Source organism: Equus quagga, chromosome 5 (genome assembly GCF_021613505.1).
Source record: "Equus quagga isolate Etosha38 chromosome 5, UCLA_HA_Equagga_1.0, whole genome shotgun sequence".
Classification (NCBI taxonomy): Eukaryota; Metazoa; Chordata; class Mammalia; order Perissodactyla; family Equidae; genus Equus; species Equus quagga.
The window spans coordinates 111918070-111935711 of record NC_060271.1 but is presented as its reverse complement, the minus strand read 5'-3'; the positions used below and the strand labels follow the sequence as shown (position 1 = coordinate 111935711).

At 40.2% G+C, this 17642-nt stretch overlaps 1 protein-coding gene across 8 annotated transcripts in view; it reads left to right on the top strand.

The window, feature by feature from the left end:
- Positions 1-17642, top strand: part of LTBP1 (latent transforming growth factor beta binding protein 1) — a 383440-nt gene that overhangs the window by 125630 nt on the left and 240168 nt on the right. For all 8 annotated transcript variants that reach the window (XM_046660943.1, XM_046660948.1, XM_046660942.1 and 5 more), the window contains exon 4: positions 6933-7102. In XM_046660943.1, the coding sequence (XP_046516899.1) occupies positions 6933-7102 (170 nt within the window). The remainder of the gene's footprint in view (positions 1-6932; positions 7103-17642) is intronic.

Here is a 17642-nt window from a genome sequence, read left to right as displayed (position 1 = left end):
CTAAAGTCCAAACTCTGTGTGCCTGGCTTCATTATTTCTGTAGACTTCTTCATTGCTACTCCCAGAGGCCACTGGCTTTTCTCTCATGTCTGTTAGAGTTGTTTAGTGATAGCACATGTTTAGAGCAGGGCTACTCAGCCTTGGCCCTATTGAGTTTTTGGGCCAGATAATTCTTTCTGGAGGACTGCTCTGTACATTATAGGATATTTAGTAGCATCCTTGCCTTCTACCCACTAGATGCGAGCCCCTTAACTCCAAGTCTTGACATTTGAAAATGTCTCCAGATATTGCCACATGTCCCTGGGGGACAAAATCACTTCCAGTTAAAAAATACTTGTAAAAGAAAATTGATTCCAAAACTACTTGATTGTGTTCACCGTGTTTGTAAATGATGACCACCGAAGTTCCCTTAATTTCCGTATCTTACTCCCCTCCCTGAATATCTACCCTCTTTAATTTTATTTCCTAAATCTCTTTAGTCTTTTAATTTCATTTGAAGTCTAAGACAAGAATTTTTGCTGGTCTCCTACATTTATATTTTCAGTGTAATCTTTTCTTTCCTCATGTTCTCATGACTTTGTGTTTGCTTGTTTCATTTTATTTCCACTGTGTTTATTCTGGCATCCTCCAGCTCTCCCTTATCCTCTTACTGGCAGGCTGTCTGTGCTGTCCTTCAGTCTCCTCATCAGCAGCCTGTTACCTCTGAATTCTTTTTTGGTCTGATAGATAATTCTGTATGAATGGGGTTACTGATAACAAATACTTGTCTCCCCTTACCTGTGTGTGTGTGTGTGTGTGTGTGTATATGTGTCTGAGAGAGACTCTGCCTTGTGACATCCTCCTAGAGATTTGTTTTTCCTTTGTCTTCCCCTGTGTGCATATTGTCCTTGAAGTCCAAAGGAAATAGGTTTTCTCCGTCACACCGGAGCTGGCATTTCTCATTTACTTCAGCACACTCCCTTTTCATTGAGCAGCATTCTCCCACGCCTCTGAACAACTTGGAATGCAAGTGGGGCACATGAGATCACTTGAATTTTCTAGGGAGAACCTGGCCCTGAAAGACTGGAGGTGACTTCTCTGTGGCTATCTCCTGCAGTGCTGTTTCCTCTCCCGGTTTTTCTTAGTCCTGATTGTGAACCTGAGTGTGCTAATCATAGGGAAGAGTGTTTGATTGTGTCAGACTGGCCTTCTGTGGGAAACATTTTATAGCCTGTTGGAGGGTCCCTTCTGTGACGTTCAAAGCCCTTTTCTTAAATGGAAAGGAGATTGTGTTTTGCCAGATCCTCCCACTCACTCCACAGGTCAAATAATGGATTTAGTAGAAATATGGAAAAATTTAGTCCATTCTTGTGCCAAAAATTGCCCCTATGAAGGCAGCAGTGTAAACAGTATGTGACTAATCCCTTCTTTTAAGGAAAGAGGTTTTATGCAGTTGTTTCCCCTCTGCTTACAAAGACACAGGGGTTTCCACAGCTTCAAGTCTTCGGCTGGCCAGCCATACCCCTAACCTCTGGCCTGTTTTTCTCCATCTTTCTTTACTGTGTGTCACCAGTACACCACCTATCGAGTGTGTCGCCCTGTGTGGTTACACTTCTACTCCTGTCACCACCAAAACTGCATTGTTGATGCTGCCAGTGACCTACTACCCAACCCAGTGGTCTTTTCTGCTTTATTTCCCTGCTTTTCTGCAGCAGTTTGCAGGTGGTCCTCTGTCCTTTCCTCCTAGAAACTTTCTTCCATTTATCATTTTTGGACCTATCTTATTGTTTTTCTCCCCTTCTGATTTTCCCCCCGTTTTCTCTTTATGTCCCCACCATTAAGTATGAATATCCTCCAAGACTGTGTGGTTCTATGTTCTTAAACATTTTTGCCTCTGAAGAAGTTGGCCCCTCTTAGGAAATCACTATTTCTAAACTCGGAGGCTTTCCCTGACTGCTCCCCAGACCTCTGCCCTTCATTTCTATTTCTAAAGCCAACATCATTATCTTCCTCACGGACTGGCGTTTTGTTTCCACTGCCATAACTCGGCATACTTTTTTGCTCTTTTCCCCATGGAAGAACCAAAAATATCCTTCCAGTCAGCCAAGCTTGAAACCTTCATTATTGCTTGACTCCTTTTCTTTTCGTCCCCACCCCTCCCTCATTTAATCCTTCTGGCAGTTACTTCCACCCAGCCATTTCTTGATGTATTCCCTTGAGATGTTGTCTCAAAACTTCATGCTATAGAAGATGAAGATTTAGCTCTTGCTCCTCACTCTTCCTCTCAAAATCATTATTTCCTATTCATAGTTTCTGTCTGCAAAGTCCAAAAGCACATTCAACCTCCATTTCTTCTTCAACTTGATCTATCAATGTCGTGAACATTATCTCATGACCCTACATTTTATAAGATGAAGACAGTGGCCCTCTCAGTCTTCCCTCCACTTCTCTTCTTTCTCTTCCAGAATTTTCTGACCTCTTCCAGCTAATTCTGTACACATATATGGACAAAGTTGGTAACCTGGATTGTTTCTGATAGTTATAGCATTTGCAATATTGTATCTGTGGATGTACCATTCGATGCAAGGCCAAGTATGGGGTGCTTGGGTTTCTCCCTCAGTATGTGTCCGTTGACCATATGCTTCTTGAAGGAGAGTGTTCCTAGCATCAAATATGAATAGATTCTTACTTTTCTACTCCACCAATTGCAAATATCACATGGTCAAGTGTCTCTGACAGCTCAATCATCTTTTCCGTTCTCATGATTCCCTTTTTCCCCCTGGATCATTCTCCCAGAGCTCCCTGTCTTCCTGGTTGCCTGGCAAGCTTCCTTTTATGAGAAACCAGTCTTTATGCTAGGGAACCTGAAATGTCAGAATGAGAGGCCTTACTCTGGGGGAGTAAGTTTTGTGGTTCACCCTAGGTAGTTCCATTCTTTTAGGGAAGAATATTCATTTTTTATTCCCCTGAGGGAGCTAGAAACCTGGCTTCTGGATGTTCTCGTTGCTAGAGTTGGGGAGAAAATTTCCTTCGTATATAGTCATGTGTTGCTTAATGATGGGCATATGTTCTCAGAAATGCGACATTAGGTGATTTCATTGTTGTGTGAACATTGTAGAATGTATGCATACAAACCTACATGGTATAGCCTACTACATCCCTAGGCTGTATGGTTCTAATCTTATGGGAGCACCATCATATATGTGGTCCATCTTTAACTGAAGTGGTGTTATGCAGCACATGACTATATAGATTTTTTAGTTAAGATACCAATGTTCAGCCCTACTTCTCATAATCACTCTTGGCTTTACTTGGTTGCAGCATCCAGAACCCCTCTGTGTTCTCCTGGGAAGATTGCTTCCTCTGTGCTGAGCTCTTATAGAGTGGTTCTCCAGTGGTGCCCTTAAGCTACTGGTTGCAACCCATTAGGGAGTCATGAAATCGAGTTATGAAATCAATGTAGTGGTTCAAGACTGTCCTTAAAAAAATAGTTTACAGGAGAAAATATCAGTGTCCTACATATACTAAGGGTAAACATTGTTTTGTAAAACTTGTTAGTTATATAAAATAGACATATATGTAGATGTGTACTCCATCTCCATGTAAAATGTACTTCTTACTGCAGTTAAAGTAAAAGAGGTTAGAAAAATGTTTAGTCTAAGACCTCCTTCACACTGCTACGATAGTCAACATTTCTCAGTCTACTTTGAATCTCTTACAAATTTGCTGAAATCTATTTTGTGTGTTTATTACTGGGTAGTACAAAACATTTGATCTCCTGTATGGCACAGGTACTGACCAGTCAGAGATCCAGAGGTCTCAAGCTTGCCAAATATCAACTCCTCACTTACGAGATTGAGGGTATGTTTTGGGGGGGCCTATTCGAGGGGTAAGAAGGGGCACTAAGGGGCTTGGGACAGCAGCCCTTTATCAGAGCAGAGTATTTCAATGTTTTCATGACTAGGGTGGTTGTATTGTTGTATAATAAACAAATGTCAATGCTGGATTTTTTCTTTATTCCTTACCTATAATTTTAAGGGCGTCTTTGGAGGAAAGGGGAGATATGAGTGCTCAAAAATCATTTAAAACAGAGGCCCTACAGTTTTCATTTTTAGTCTAATTTTCTTTTAAACATTTAAGTTTTCCCTTTTTTTTTAAAAAATTATGGTTATAATGCTATCACAAATCTGATGTTCTCTACTGATAGTTAAGCCTTTTTTTCTGAGGTGGGGAAGAGAGGAGAAAATCCCAATTGAAATGAAGGGAGAGAGACTTTTTCTGAAGTATGTGGTAAAAGATAAGGAAAAGAAGAGTTAGAGGATATGTACTTGTAAGACTGAGAGGCGGTCCAAAGTGGAAATAACTGTGATGAAATTAGAGAAAAAGGTAGACACCAACCATGAAGGAGGAAGGGAGGAAGAGAGAGTGGGATGGTGATTACATTTAATAGGTACTTTTAGAATGAGTGAGTGGATGGTTTCCTCTACTTGCCCCAGGTGGTGTCACTGACGATGGCTTTGCTTTTCTCCATGGGGCCATGATGCAAAGTGGCTTAGGTCTGTTCATGTGTGTCTTTGTGAGCATGTGTGTTTACACCCTTGCACTGGAGAAAAGGGAAGGAGATGAGGAAAGGGGAAGTGCAGTTCTGTGTAGGTCCGTACTTGTAACTTGCAGAATACTTACACTGTAGTAAGAGTTAAGTACCATTACACTGATGAGTAATTACTCATTACTCATTTCCTTAAGTTAGTGATGGCTGAGGGTTGTTACTCAAGTTCTAGATCTGGTACAGCTTGGTCTTATTTGTTTGTTTGTTACCTTTCTGTTATGTTTACGAAAAAGGAACCCATACATATGCTTTCAGCTCATTTCTTGCTGCCTCCCACTTCCTTGATTCGGAGGGGAGAGAAGGGAGGACCTCACCTAGACGGCAGACCACACAGTCTCATCTGTCTTGATGGGCCATGGTCGGAGTAGGAATTACCTGCAGCAGTCCCATGGTCTCTTGAATGCTGGCCTACCCTCTTCTGAACAGGAACAAGCCTGTGCTTCTCTCAGTAGGTTGGAGCAGCATAGTGACAGGGTGATAGCATAGCTGGAGAGCGAGTTGCCCCTGAGATGAGGAGAGCTCCTCCTTTCCATGAGGCTGACAGAATAGACTTGTGGTTCTTATCAATCACTACCAGATGTGTCCAGCTGTTTCACTTTCTACTCCATCCCAACCAAACATACTTGAAGTTCAAACCAACACTTACATCATCAAAACAAAAGTGTTTACAATGTTAAGCCTTAGGCTTTTAGTAATTTAGGTCATTGATTTAGTGACAAAGGGAGTGCCCTTCCATGGCATTGTGGCTGGGAAAATCCAGGCCCACGATGGATTTTCCTAAACTTTCCTGCAACTGCAGGGTTTAAAGTGATAGATCTAGGCCGCTGACTCGTTCAGAGGGTAGCACCCTTAATCCTAGCCTCTTCTATTCCTTTGTCTCTCATGGACAGAATAGCTCATTCATCAGCCCTAACTAGACTGAATTCAATAGAATGAGTTTATTCCAGATTCTTTTACTGCTTTTGATGAGACACTGTGTGATGGTGCCTTTGGTGGGTTGACAACTTAACTTTCACACTGAACTGTCATGGTGTCACTTCTTCCTCTTGTTCAGATAAGGGCCAGTCTTGGGGGTTTTGCAGTACCTTACCAGTGTGAGGATAGCCCAGTCAACCATTTTCTTAAGATACAGTGTCGTAGTTTGGAAATATTTGGTTTGGTATAGAGGGCTTTAATTTGTCACAGTTGATAAAATTCAAGATTTTGCCAGAGAGCAGGTTTCCTTCCAAAGGCTCTGTTTGCTGCTAAAATGCTCTGTCCCAAAAATTTTAGTAGTAACTTTGTATTTTCTGTAATTAGTTAGTATACCTTCCTTATATTCTTTATTCTTTATTAGCCTTACTTGGCTAATGATTTCAGTTCTGTTCCTCAAGAAATGATTAAATCTGGGTAAAGGCTTATTATTTTAAAGTATATATTACATGCAGCAGAAGAGAAATGTCACAGAAGATAAAGGATTGGGCCAGGAGGGTGAGAACACAGTAATCACGTTCAGAAGACCCCGGGGGTCTTGACTCTGTTATTGAACAGATAGTGAGACAGTGATGAGTTGTTGTTATTCTTGTTAGCAACTAGTAATTATGAAACATTTAACCTGAAGAGCGCAGTTTGTCTCATGAGATACAGCATAAAATATTTAAAAAATGTTAACAAGAACAAATTGTGTGTTTTCCCCTGTCATCATCGTGATTTATATTTCAAAAGATAGTTAAAATTTTCTTTTTCAGTTTTTGTGTGTTCAGAGTTTTGCAAGTGTTTTTTTCTTAGTCCTGTGTGGCTGAGGTTCTAGGGTACAGATCAGGAAAGTGAGGCTCAGAGAGGCTCAGTGTCTTCCCTCCTAGCATTAGGAAGGCCCCGCTGTACGGGACAGGCTCTAACTGTTTTTGGTTAATTTTGCTTAACTGACCAAGCCGGGAATTTCTTGCATAATCTCCTTATTTTCAGTCCTGTCCAATTATTTATCAGTATATATAAAATCTACCTTTTTTATGTACATACCTGTTCATGCATATGTCTTTTTCTTTTTCTTAAATATAAGTGCTGTTTTGTGTGAAGGCTTATGGTAGCTGTGCTCTGAATCCTCTGATAGAATCCATCTGTGTGGTCTGTCCATCCTGGCACTGGATAGATGGGCAGAGTCCCTTTTATGTTGGAGGTTTGCAAGGGAGAGCTGTTAGTTCCTTGTATGTCATGAATGGTTGGCTATAGTATTTGAAGGAAAAAAATGAGCCTGCCGTGGAATTTATGCTTCTTCTACGTTTAATTAATGTCTTATTCTTTCCTTCTGAGTTGACTTTTAAAAGTTCATTATTTATTTCTTTGTCCTCACTTTGTTTCTTCCCAGAGTGACACCCCTTTCCTCCCAGAATGTGGTGATTCATCATGGCCAGACCCAGGAATATGTGCTCAAGCCCAAGTATTTTGCAGCCCAGAAGGTGATTTCGGGAGAGCAGTCCACGGAAGGTTCGTTCCCTTTAAGATACGGGCAGGATCAAGTTGCGGCACCTTTTCACTGTGAGTACGGTCCAGTCAATCATTTTTCTAAGTTACAGTATCATAGTTTGGAAACACTTTGTTCAGGGTTTAGATGGCTTTCATGTGTCACAGTAGATAAAATTTAAGAATCATTTTTTTAAAACCCAAATTCGTTCTTAAAACAACCAGACAGCGGCAGTTTCCTTATTCTGAGGCAAGGCAGCTTTTCTGGATGTTGGAAAAGAATCTGAAGTGACCTGCTTGCAAATCTGTTTCTGCAAGATGGCTCCATTTCTGAGACATACTTGGTCTAATTTTAGATGCAGTTGTATGTCTGACATGTTTACATTGATAAAATATTTTCTTTAGTAAGCTAGCCAGGATTCATTCCTTGTGAAATGTCTGAAATGTCCTGCTTTACTCTCTGAGGTTCACCTACAGTGGACCTTTTTATGTTATAAGGTTCACTTTTTAGTATGTCAAGCAGATGGCATGGCAGATTTTACTCTGAATCTGTAAAGAGCTATTGTATCAATGGCCAGCTTGGTTAATATCTCACTATGTGGGAAGCTCAGGGACAAGCCTTGGCTCAAAGGGTGGGGAATGTGATGATTTGCGGTTTAGGTATTACACAGTGTCTGCTGGCAGCATCTGGAGAAAACGTTCTGGAGTGAGGCGGCAGACCACTCAAAGGCGGGAGCTAGACGCGCACGCTCTTTCCAGCAGCTTCCTGCTCTGTCTCATGTTGACTGATGGCCTGCGCCATAAGTAATGAAAGAGAATGCCAGTGGTGAGGTTGAAAAGGACTGTCTTTCACCACCCAGAGTAGTGCGAATAGCTGAGATAGAATTTTTACTACTGTTTGGCACTTTAGAAGTCTATGTCTGTGTGGATTCCCTGTGCCCACTCCCACCTCCCAGAATTGGTCACTATTCTAAAGTCGATGATTCTTTCCTCAGAATTGGTCTCTTAACAACAAGTATGTAATATAACGTTTGTATATCCCACTTTTCATCTTTTTAGAAAATTCTGGTCTGTGACCTGAGGCTGGACCCCAGAGTAATAGTTTTACGTGGTTTATTGGGATTATGAGGGAGAATGGAGAAATCATGGAAAGTGTCTCCTTGCCCTTTAGACAACTCTCAAGTCATTTGCAAAACAATAGATGTCTCCATCTCATTTTTAACAATCCTTTAAGCTTAATAGTCTGTTCTGTGTGAATATCCCTGAGTATATAGTATTTTTATAATCTTAATTTAAAAAATTAACCAAAAAGAAGCACTTCTTATTTCCTTGGAGTGTATATGGATCATATATTTTTTAGAAGCTCTCCAAAATTAGAATGAAATGGGAAGAAGGTTTCTGAAAGCCTGCACTTGTACTAAGAGAATTCTGAACTCCATGGAGGTGTCAGGAAAAGATGGTTTGAGAATCTCTGGTATTAAGACTAGAGACTAGACTCTGGTTTTGGTTGGTTGGTGATGATTCGTTATTGGAGTGAAAATTCTCTCTATATGTGATGTGTGTGTGTATGTATATATTTTAAACTCTCAAAACTTTATTGAGCTGTCTTCTGGAAGATGAAATTATATTTTAGAAGACCGTGAAGATAAGTTTCTTATCTGTACTGTCTATAAATCTTCAACCCAACCTGTTTAAATGTAGTTTCTCCACAGTGGAGAGATTAGACTAATTTAGTAATAAATTACTAAATAAATAAATAGTGGAGTAATTTAGACCAGCACATGATCACAATGAGGGAGTTCTCTGCTCAGACCCCCTAAAAGTTGTCCATTGTTTAAAAAGAGGCCAAGGAACTAACTGAAACAGGCATATAGGTAGGACTGGATGGGAGATGTGGATGTTTTTTGCTGAGACTAGAGCTCTACTGAAAGCTGGAGTGCTAATTGGAAAGTTTTAAAAAGAGATAATTTGACAGGACCTTTAAGGATACTAAAATAGAAAATTGAGTAATGTTCATAGCAGCATTATTTATAATAGCCAAAAACTGAAAACAACCAAAATGTCCAACAACTGATGAGTGGATAAACAAAATCTGGTCTATCCTACAAATGGGTTGTTCAGTCGTAAAAAGGAATGAAATACTGATAGATGCCACAACCTTGAAAGAATGAATGAACCTTGAAAGTATACTGAGTGAAAGAATCCAGACACACGGGAATGCAGATCACATATTTTATGATTCCACTTATATGAAATGTCCATACAGACAGAAAGTAGATTAGTGGTTTCCAGGGGCTGGGGAGAGGGAGAATGGGGAGTAACTGTTTATGGGCAAGGAGTTTCTTTTGGGCTGATGAAGGTGTTCTGGAATTAGATGCTCATTGTGGTTGCACAAACTTGTGAATATACTAAAAGCAATGTTGTGTTAAAAATAACATAGTAATACTTATAAAATTATTTCCAAACGGGTAGATATAAAAGTTTCAAGGAATGGAGCTCATTGATTCTCTCAGAAGTCCTAAGGGTGGTGTGGGGTGGAGAGGTCTGCTTTGTCCAGTGTCTTCCTTGATAACCTGTGGGAAAGAATTGAGTATGCAAACCCAATTCTGTTGTGCTTGGTTTAGTAGTGTTTTTTTAACCCAGAGGAAGAAAAGTTGAAATGACATGATAACATTTGAAAGGCGCTCTTATAAAAATGGTCAGTTGCGATTATTAGAATAGCACATGTCCAGGAGCAAGCCCAAATAACTCACATGTAAAGAGATTAGTTTGGCACAACCCACTAGAAAAAGACCTTAAAGGTAATAAGTATCCACATCGGACTATCTGCTGTTGTAGTAAAAATATCATGGGATGCTTGATAATGTTAAAACCAGAAAATATTTCTATTATAGCCTATGGTGGAAGGACATTTTTATCATCTGGGTTGTAAGTACTGGATTTTGCTTACTGAGGTATAGCGTGTAGAGTTACCTATAAAGGAAATCTTCAGGGTGAGCAGAAATATCCATGTAACTGAAATGGTTCCCTTGACAACTGGTTTGCAGATTATGCAAACGGTCCTAGAGCTAAAAGACCAGGGAATCTCTGATTTAAATATTCACCTACTTAATCTCTTTTTCTATCATATCACTTTAATATTTGGAAATATTTAGAAATTTAAACTATTCTAAATCAGATTTCTCATTGCTAAGTCCGGTTGTTTTCCCATCAAGGTGGACTTAACTTTAAATAGGTTATATTCTAAAGATGTCTTCTGAAATTTTAGTTCTTTAAATTCAACAAAGCTGAAATTTTAAACGTCAGGAAAGGCAAATGTCGTCTTTTATATACTACCTTCCTAAAGTTTTTAAAACAGATACAAGTTAGGCTTGTAAAAGAATCGCCAATCATCTTCTGATGTCCTGAGATATGAGAGTGATTGATTATTGGCGTTACAAACATATAGTACTGTTAAATTACAGGAAAAGTTAGGACCAGCTGACTTTTTATTTTTACTTTAAGTGTTAAACATAACCTTTCTGCTTAAGTAAGCTGCCACAGTGGTGCAGGAAGCACCTACATGGCTCCCATTAGGCCACCTCTGGTGGGAGAAAACCTTATCCTGTCTACACTGGGACCGTAAGAGACATCTGAGCCTTGGATCCTGTGGTCTGTGCTGACCTCTTCCGGTCCTTGCAGCAGGCTGTGTTCGCATTGACATCAGGAAGGATAAGACATGAAAGCATCTCGGTTTGATGACAAATGGTATATCTCCCCTTGAAAAAAGTAAGTTCCTGTGTCTACAGTGAAGATTTTCTGTGGTCATAGACTGGTATAGCAAAGAAGTTACCAGTAAAACTGTCTGCATCTTCCTGGTTGTGCTGACTGAGAGAAGAGAGTAGTTCTGCAAAGGGTTAGAGGAGACATCCAAGATTTTTGCTTTGGCAAAACAAATCTGAAGGTTAGGAGATAGGCAGTGTTTGGCTTTGACAGTTCTGCTTTATGCCAGCCACTTCAAGGAGGTGGGCAAGAACATTGATTAAATGCTATGCATGCCCAGTGCCAGTTACAGAATCTTCACATGGAGAGTGTATGTGGTGCAGTTCAGAGCACCCACCATGGGATAGAAGTTGGCTTTGGAGTGTGGAAGACCAAATCATCCTCCGCTTCCTGACCTTTTGCATAGAGGGGACAAACATTGGCATAGAAACTGGATACAGCCAAATGTACAGATGAGAACAATTGGAGCCAGGTCCTTATGGGAAGGATGAATTGCAATGTGGAGATCTTCAGAGGAGGAACATTTTGGAAGTGTGAGTGAGGAAGAGTCTGTCTGGTCTTGAGAACCACCCTAACCTCTTTTGGATGTTGAAGTTAGGATGTGAGTGATATGAGAGAGATTATGTGGAGAGAGAAAGGAGAGCAGGAGAAATCAAGTGTGCTGGCAACTTGAGTTCTCTGAGATGCCCTCTCTGATAGTTACTGATTGGTTGGGAGCCCCATTAGGGCAATGCTTTGTAGATGGACAAAGTTGGCACTTGGAGAGGAAAATTCCACGGAGACACATTCTGTAGCGCTGAAAGCCTTCCGTGCATGGAGACATCCTTTAGCTTGTCATGTGCAAGTAAATGTGTCTTTGGGCTTGGCCCCACACCAATCCAGTGGGTACTAAGTGGCAGTGGAAGTTGTACCAGCCAGAAATGATCTTACAAGAACCTGATGAAAATTAACAAATGATTTAGCATTTGAAAGGATGACTAGGTGTGAAAACAGACTGCTTTAAAGAAGGAATGATGGTAAACCTCTGTGCTTTTTCCTTTTTGAAATCAAGAAGTTCCTGAAGTTGCTTGGTCATCCACACACAATTTTTTGTGGGATCAGGAACATTGAGCCAGTTTCCCAGCCATATGGCAGTGTGGATGTTAGCCCTGAAGATAGCTAGAAGGAAATCACCCACTCTTCAGTAATATCTGGCAGAGTCTTTGTTGGCTTACAGGCCTAGACAGCAAAGCAACAGCATACTGTGTACAAACTGATGATTGAGAGCCTCCTGCTGAAGGTTGCTTAACACCAGGGTGTTGCTGAGGTGATGTCTTTAGGAATCCAGATTCCATCGAAGGACAAGGTGTATTACCGACTGTAGATAAAGTTCCATGTGCGGTCTTGCCATGGCCACTGTGCCTCTGTTGGGGTGCGAGGGTGGGTGGTTATGTTTTATCCAGGAGTTGATCACATCCAAGTCCAGGAAGATATGTGAATATGAACATTCTCTTCGCCTCCTGAGTGCTCACACACAGTTAAAGATACCTGAGAGGGGCTGGCCCTGTGGCCGAGTGGTTAAAGTTTCGTGCGCTCTGCTTTGGCAGCCTGGGTTCGTGAGTTTGGATCCCAGGTGCAGACCTCCACTCATTAGCCATGTGGAGTCATCCCACATATAAAATAGAGGAAGATTGGCATAGATGTTAGGTCAGGGCTAATCTTCCTCAAGTGAAAAAATTAAAGAGGAAGATTGCCAATAGATGTTAGCTCAGGGCAAATCATCCTCTCACACACACACAAAAAGATAGCTTGGAAATGGTAGACAGGGATTGATTATAAACACTTCTAGGAAGCTTATCCAGCAATATGAAAACAACAGTGGAGGAAAACCTAGAGTGAAGGATTATATAATCCAAATTCCCCAGTGGGCAGCCTTTCGTGCCAGAGAAAGAGGCTTTAATCCCGAGGGCCCAAGATTTCATAATAAACAAACCAATCCAAGGATGTTTCTGGGTGTTGAGACTGAGTTCAAGATATTGAGAAATAAATACTGTATGGCTCCAGAATATTCTGTGATCAAACTGTGATGTTTGTAGGGAAAAATAACACGAGTGAATTTACAGGTTGCCTGGAGGAAACTACAAAGCAACATTTTGGAAGGAGAAAACCTGCGTTTGAAAAAAGAGATGATTCTTACTCAGTCTTAAGATTTCTCTGCCAGAAACTGAGGGCTTTATTTGATTTTACTTCTGAATGGGAAAATAGTTTCTAGGGAATTAAGACATTATTAGAGTTGAAATGATAGTTTTGATTCAAAATAAACAAGATTATATAAAATACTGCTCATGAAATGTTCTAAAGGGAATTAAAGTAGAATGCTTTGTCTTCTCGTGGGCTAGTCTCCTCACAGAAAGGTCCTCTTAGCATTGAGAATTACTGCCTTGTGGTGCGTCCGTCTGTCCCCACTTTGAGGTAAAGACCTCAGCACCTTTCTTAAATATTTCTATGAGATTTCTTAAAGACTTTGTGTTGTAATTGTCTACGATTTTAGTTCTGCACTATTTTTCAGTATTTACATAGCATTAGTCCCTTGTGAAATTGAAATGTACCGAAACTGAAACCCAGCTGTCCAAGTTCTCGTTTATTCCCATACAAAGGAAATAGAAGTTCCTGCATGGCTGGAGTTAGGAGGAAAACCTTTCTTCCCTAAGAGCTAATTGCAATACGGTTATATGTGAGTAATTGTTCTGACAGGCAAGCATTGAACTGTGTGATATATATGTATGTGGATATATACACACATATACACATATATATTCAATCACATATACCAGACATTTTTTGGAGCTGCTTACATTATCCATGTAGCAAGTATCTATTTAAAAATATTCTTGTAGCCCTAACTGTGCTTGACAAGTTTGTTCTTTCAAAGCCCCAGTTTTTTAACTAAATGACAGATTTTAAAAAGGCAGTGGTCGCTCTTGTGAAAAACATCATAGTTATTTAAAAATATCTGTATCCTGGAAACAGATTTAGAAAGCTTTGGAAGAAAGAAAAGCATCATAAAGCAGGTGAGAGGGCGGTGGTTGGCTTTAGTTGACGGCCTCTGGGCTGCTTGGGTGGGATTGTGTGCTCCCCGCCAACGACGCCTGGAAGCACCCGCACCAGGCAGCTGTGTGCCTTGTTTTACTGGACGCCACTTAATGGCTACAGGTGCATCTCGGGATTGCAGCCGCCTGCCTCAGATCCAGCAGAAAGCAGAGCTCTTCCTCCCCCGCGTTCGGCTTACATTCCACGAGAGGCACTGAAGCAGGCCTGTGCTTTGCTTTTGAGGCTTACAGAATAATCCTCTCCCAAAACAAACCCTTTGGATTTCTATTTTTTTCCTTTACTCGTCGCTCAAAAATATTATATTGCCTTTTGTATTCAGTAGGTAGACACTTTCTGGGTCCAAAGATTTTTTTCTTTGTTTTTGTAACTGTAGACGTTTAATGAAAAAGAAGGGCGATTTAAGTGTGCTTTAGTTTGTTTTTATAGGGAGAGAGGGAGGCGCATATATTTTTAATACTTCTCTGATCTGTTTAACTTTTTTTATGACATTTTATTCATCCCAGAATAAAAATGGAGATATTATTAATGCATAATTCTTTCTTCCCTCTGAGTATAGCTTCCCTTGGGTATAGTGGACTTTCCCATCCCCTATACTGAGCTTGGTCACATGACTTGCTCTAATGGCGTGTAGGTGGGATGGCAGTGTGCTACTTCCGAGCTTTAGGAAGCCTCATATGGTACCATTCTTTCTTCTACTATGAAAAAGGCATGTATTTGGTCTGATGATGTGCCAACTCTTTTGACATATACTGTTCTTAGATTATCAGCAGGGCAGAAGATTTACTTTTTAAAACAATCTGGACAAGTCAGTTGTTAGTCTCAGTAGAGCAGGTGATACTGTTTTAATCAGACAGGATAGATATCAGTAAAAATGTTACTCTGGGTGACCTCACCTTCTTGCCACAGTGGACTAGAAAATATGTAGGCAGTTGATCCAAGGAAAACCAACCCCAGCTGGCCAGCTGCCTATAATGTGGCCTGGCAGAAGGCATTCCCCAACAGGAATGATATTGATGAAATCAGATTAATCAGACTCTCAAGGAATTTGTCAGTCAGAGTTGAATGGTGATCAAGTGGAACAGAAGTGGAATACTGAGTAGAAGCAGAAACAGACAGGGAAGCTTCCTCTCGTGTTAATCATGGGCACAAGAATAAAGGGCAGCAGCATTTTCTGAAAAAGACTGGGAATAGAGTAACATATAATGAGTTGCTAAAAGTTCTGTGGATTCTTAATGTCTTCCTGGTTACTGCCATATGTCCTAGTTTCCATGAGATCTGGCTTATATGGCTGGCTGTCCCTGGGTTTTCTTGAGACTGTTATTTCCCTATTAGCTGCACACAGCTTTACTCTACCATCCCATCACTTGAGATAATGTGCACCCCCCAACACGGTCGTAGGCAGAGACCCCAGTTAACATGTGTTCTATTTGTACCTTTCCCAGTAACAGCTGCATGTCCTGATATCTCAGCACCAAAGATTGCATTTTAGAGGGAAAACACAGCTGCTTTACTTCTTTTCTTCACTCCCTTTTTTAGCTCTTACTGCTATACACACCCACTTACTTCTAAGAAAGCTCAGGGTGTGTTGGCAGTTGGACAGAGGAGTGGGTGGGTCAATTCCATTAGTTCCTCAAGACCACTGAAACACTTAGAAAGTTGTTCTGCCTGGCCTGGGGTTCAGTAGGGCCTAATGTGTTGCCTTATTTATGTCTGAGTACCCATTTGGATTTTAACAGAAGCATTCTCAGGTCTCAGGGATTCTTGCTCACATGGAATGGAGAATGTCCAGTTTCAGCTCATTAGTGAGTGTGGACGGGAACCTTTTCAATAAGACTCCCAAAATCCCACCATGCCTCCTATCTGTTCATCATCTTTTCTGGTATGGTTTTTCAGGCAACCACAATGGGGTGTGTGTGTAAATACATATCAGGCATGCTCTGCCATGTCTTGAACATGGAAATAGAGCAAAATTAGATGCCTCTTTTTAAAGGAGTTTTTGAAAGACTCTTAGTGGAGAAAGTGATTCATAATGTTTCTTGTCAGAGGTCCCAGTTTCCAAACCACACCTTATATACCTCAAGAACATATAATGTGTATTTTAAAATCCTGCTAAAGTATTGTAATTTATATTTTTGTCTCTGAAGATCAGGTAATTAGGAAATTTGGACATAAGCTCATTTGTTGCCACCAAAGACACTGTGTAGATTCCGTCCTCCTCTTCCTCTTCAGCTAGTAAGGATTTACTGTGTGCTGACCACTGTGCTAGTGCTTGATGTGCATTAATTCAATGTTACATTATAATGTTAGTGCATTATTGGACTATTTGAAATGTACCCTACATATTACTCATAAGTTTGTTAGGAATCAAAAATATAATGAGTTAAAAATTGCCAAGTGAATCTTACTCATTGAAAACAGTGCTACTTTAGCTCTTTGTGTAAGTTACTTTTAGGTGAGTACAAAGTCAAAATCTGACCATATTTAAAAAATTTCTCAACTTTATTACATGTAAGTCTTTTATGGTAGGATATTTTTTTAAATGATCTAAATATAGAGCTTCTGGCAAGAATTATTTAACTTAGATTATTCAAATGCAAAATAAGTCTTTCTAATCAGTGGGTTCCTACTGCTGGGTGAAATCCATTTTAATACCTTTCAAACAAAGTCAAGCAATCAGGTCTTATCTGGAAATTATGGAGGAACCAAAGTCCACAGTGGAATTTTACTTTGTTCTAGAGTCTTTAATCATAATTTTGATCATGAAAGAAAACATCTAGAGATGAAATTTTCCTGTATTTAGAAGCTCTTTTGGGTTTTCCTATATCGTATATCATGGGGTAAATATCACTACTAGTTTTTTTTTCTCACAGGTGCTCCACTGAGAGCTGACCACATGTAATGATATCCTCTTGCCTTTGCATAGTATTTAACAGCTTATGAACTATATCCATACAAATTACTTCATATGGCCCCTGCCACAATCTTGTGAAGTAGATGATTTGGGTGGCACTATTCTGTGTATGTCTTTCTTCCACTCTAGGTTCCAAGATCTTGGAGGGCGGAGCCTGTGAGTGGTTGTACTGTATCCTGTTGCACTGAGCCTCTGAGTATTAGTTTCTCTGTCAAATGAAAATCTTAACACTTACTCCATAGGACTGTTGTAAGAATGAATGAGATGAAGGATACGATACCTACTCTACTGCCAAATACATAGTATGTGCTCAGTGTGTTTCTCTCCCTCATCCCAACCTACATCCCAAGTGCTTAGTGTCAAGATTTTCACTGTAATCCTCTTTAAAAGTGTAGGAGAGGCATTGGGGGTAGTGAGGAAAGAACAAAGGCTTGTGTTGAAATCCCAGCTCTACCATTTCCTGACAAAATGACCTTGGTCCAGTTTCTGATCAATGTCTTTGTAGTTTCCTTGCCTGTGAAAGGGGTACTTTACACGATTGTGGTTTTTGAGCTCTGTAGTTAGTAGGCGCTCAATACATGCTTCATGAGTCCATCAATCATGCAGATAGTGCTCTGTACATTTAGAAAAGTCCATAAATTCTGCTTCTGTATTCTCAATCTAGGCAAAAAAAAAAAAAAAAAAAAAAAGCAGGGGAGTGTGTGCACATTTATATTAGTTATCTATTGTCGTGTAACAAGTTACTCTAAACCTTAGTGGTCTAAAGCAGCAAACATTATCTTATAGTTTCTATGGGTCAGGAATTCAGACGTACCATAGCTGATTGGTTCTGGGTCAGGTTCTTTCCTGAAA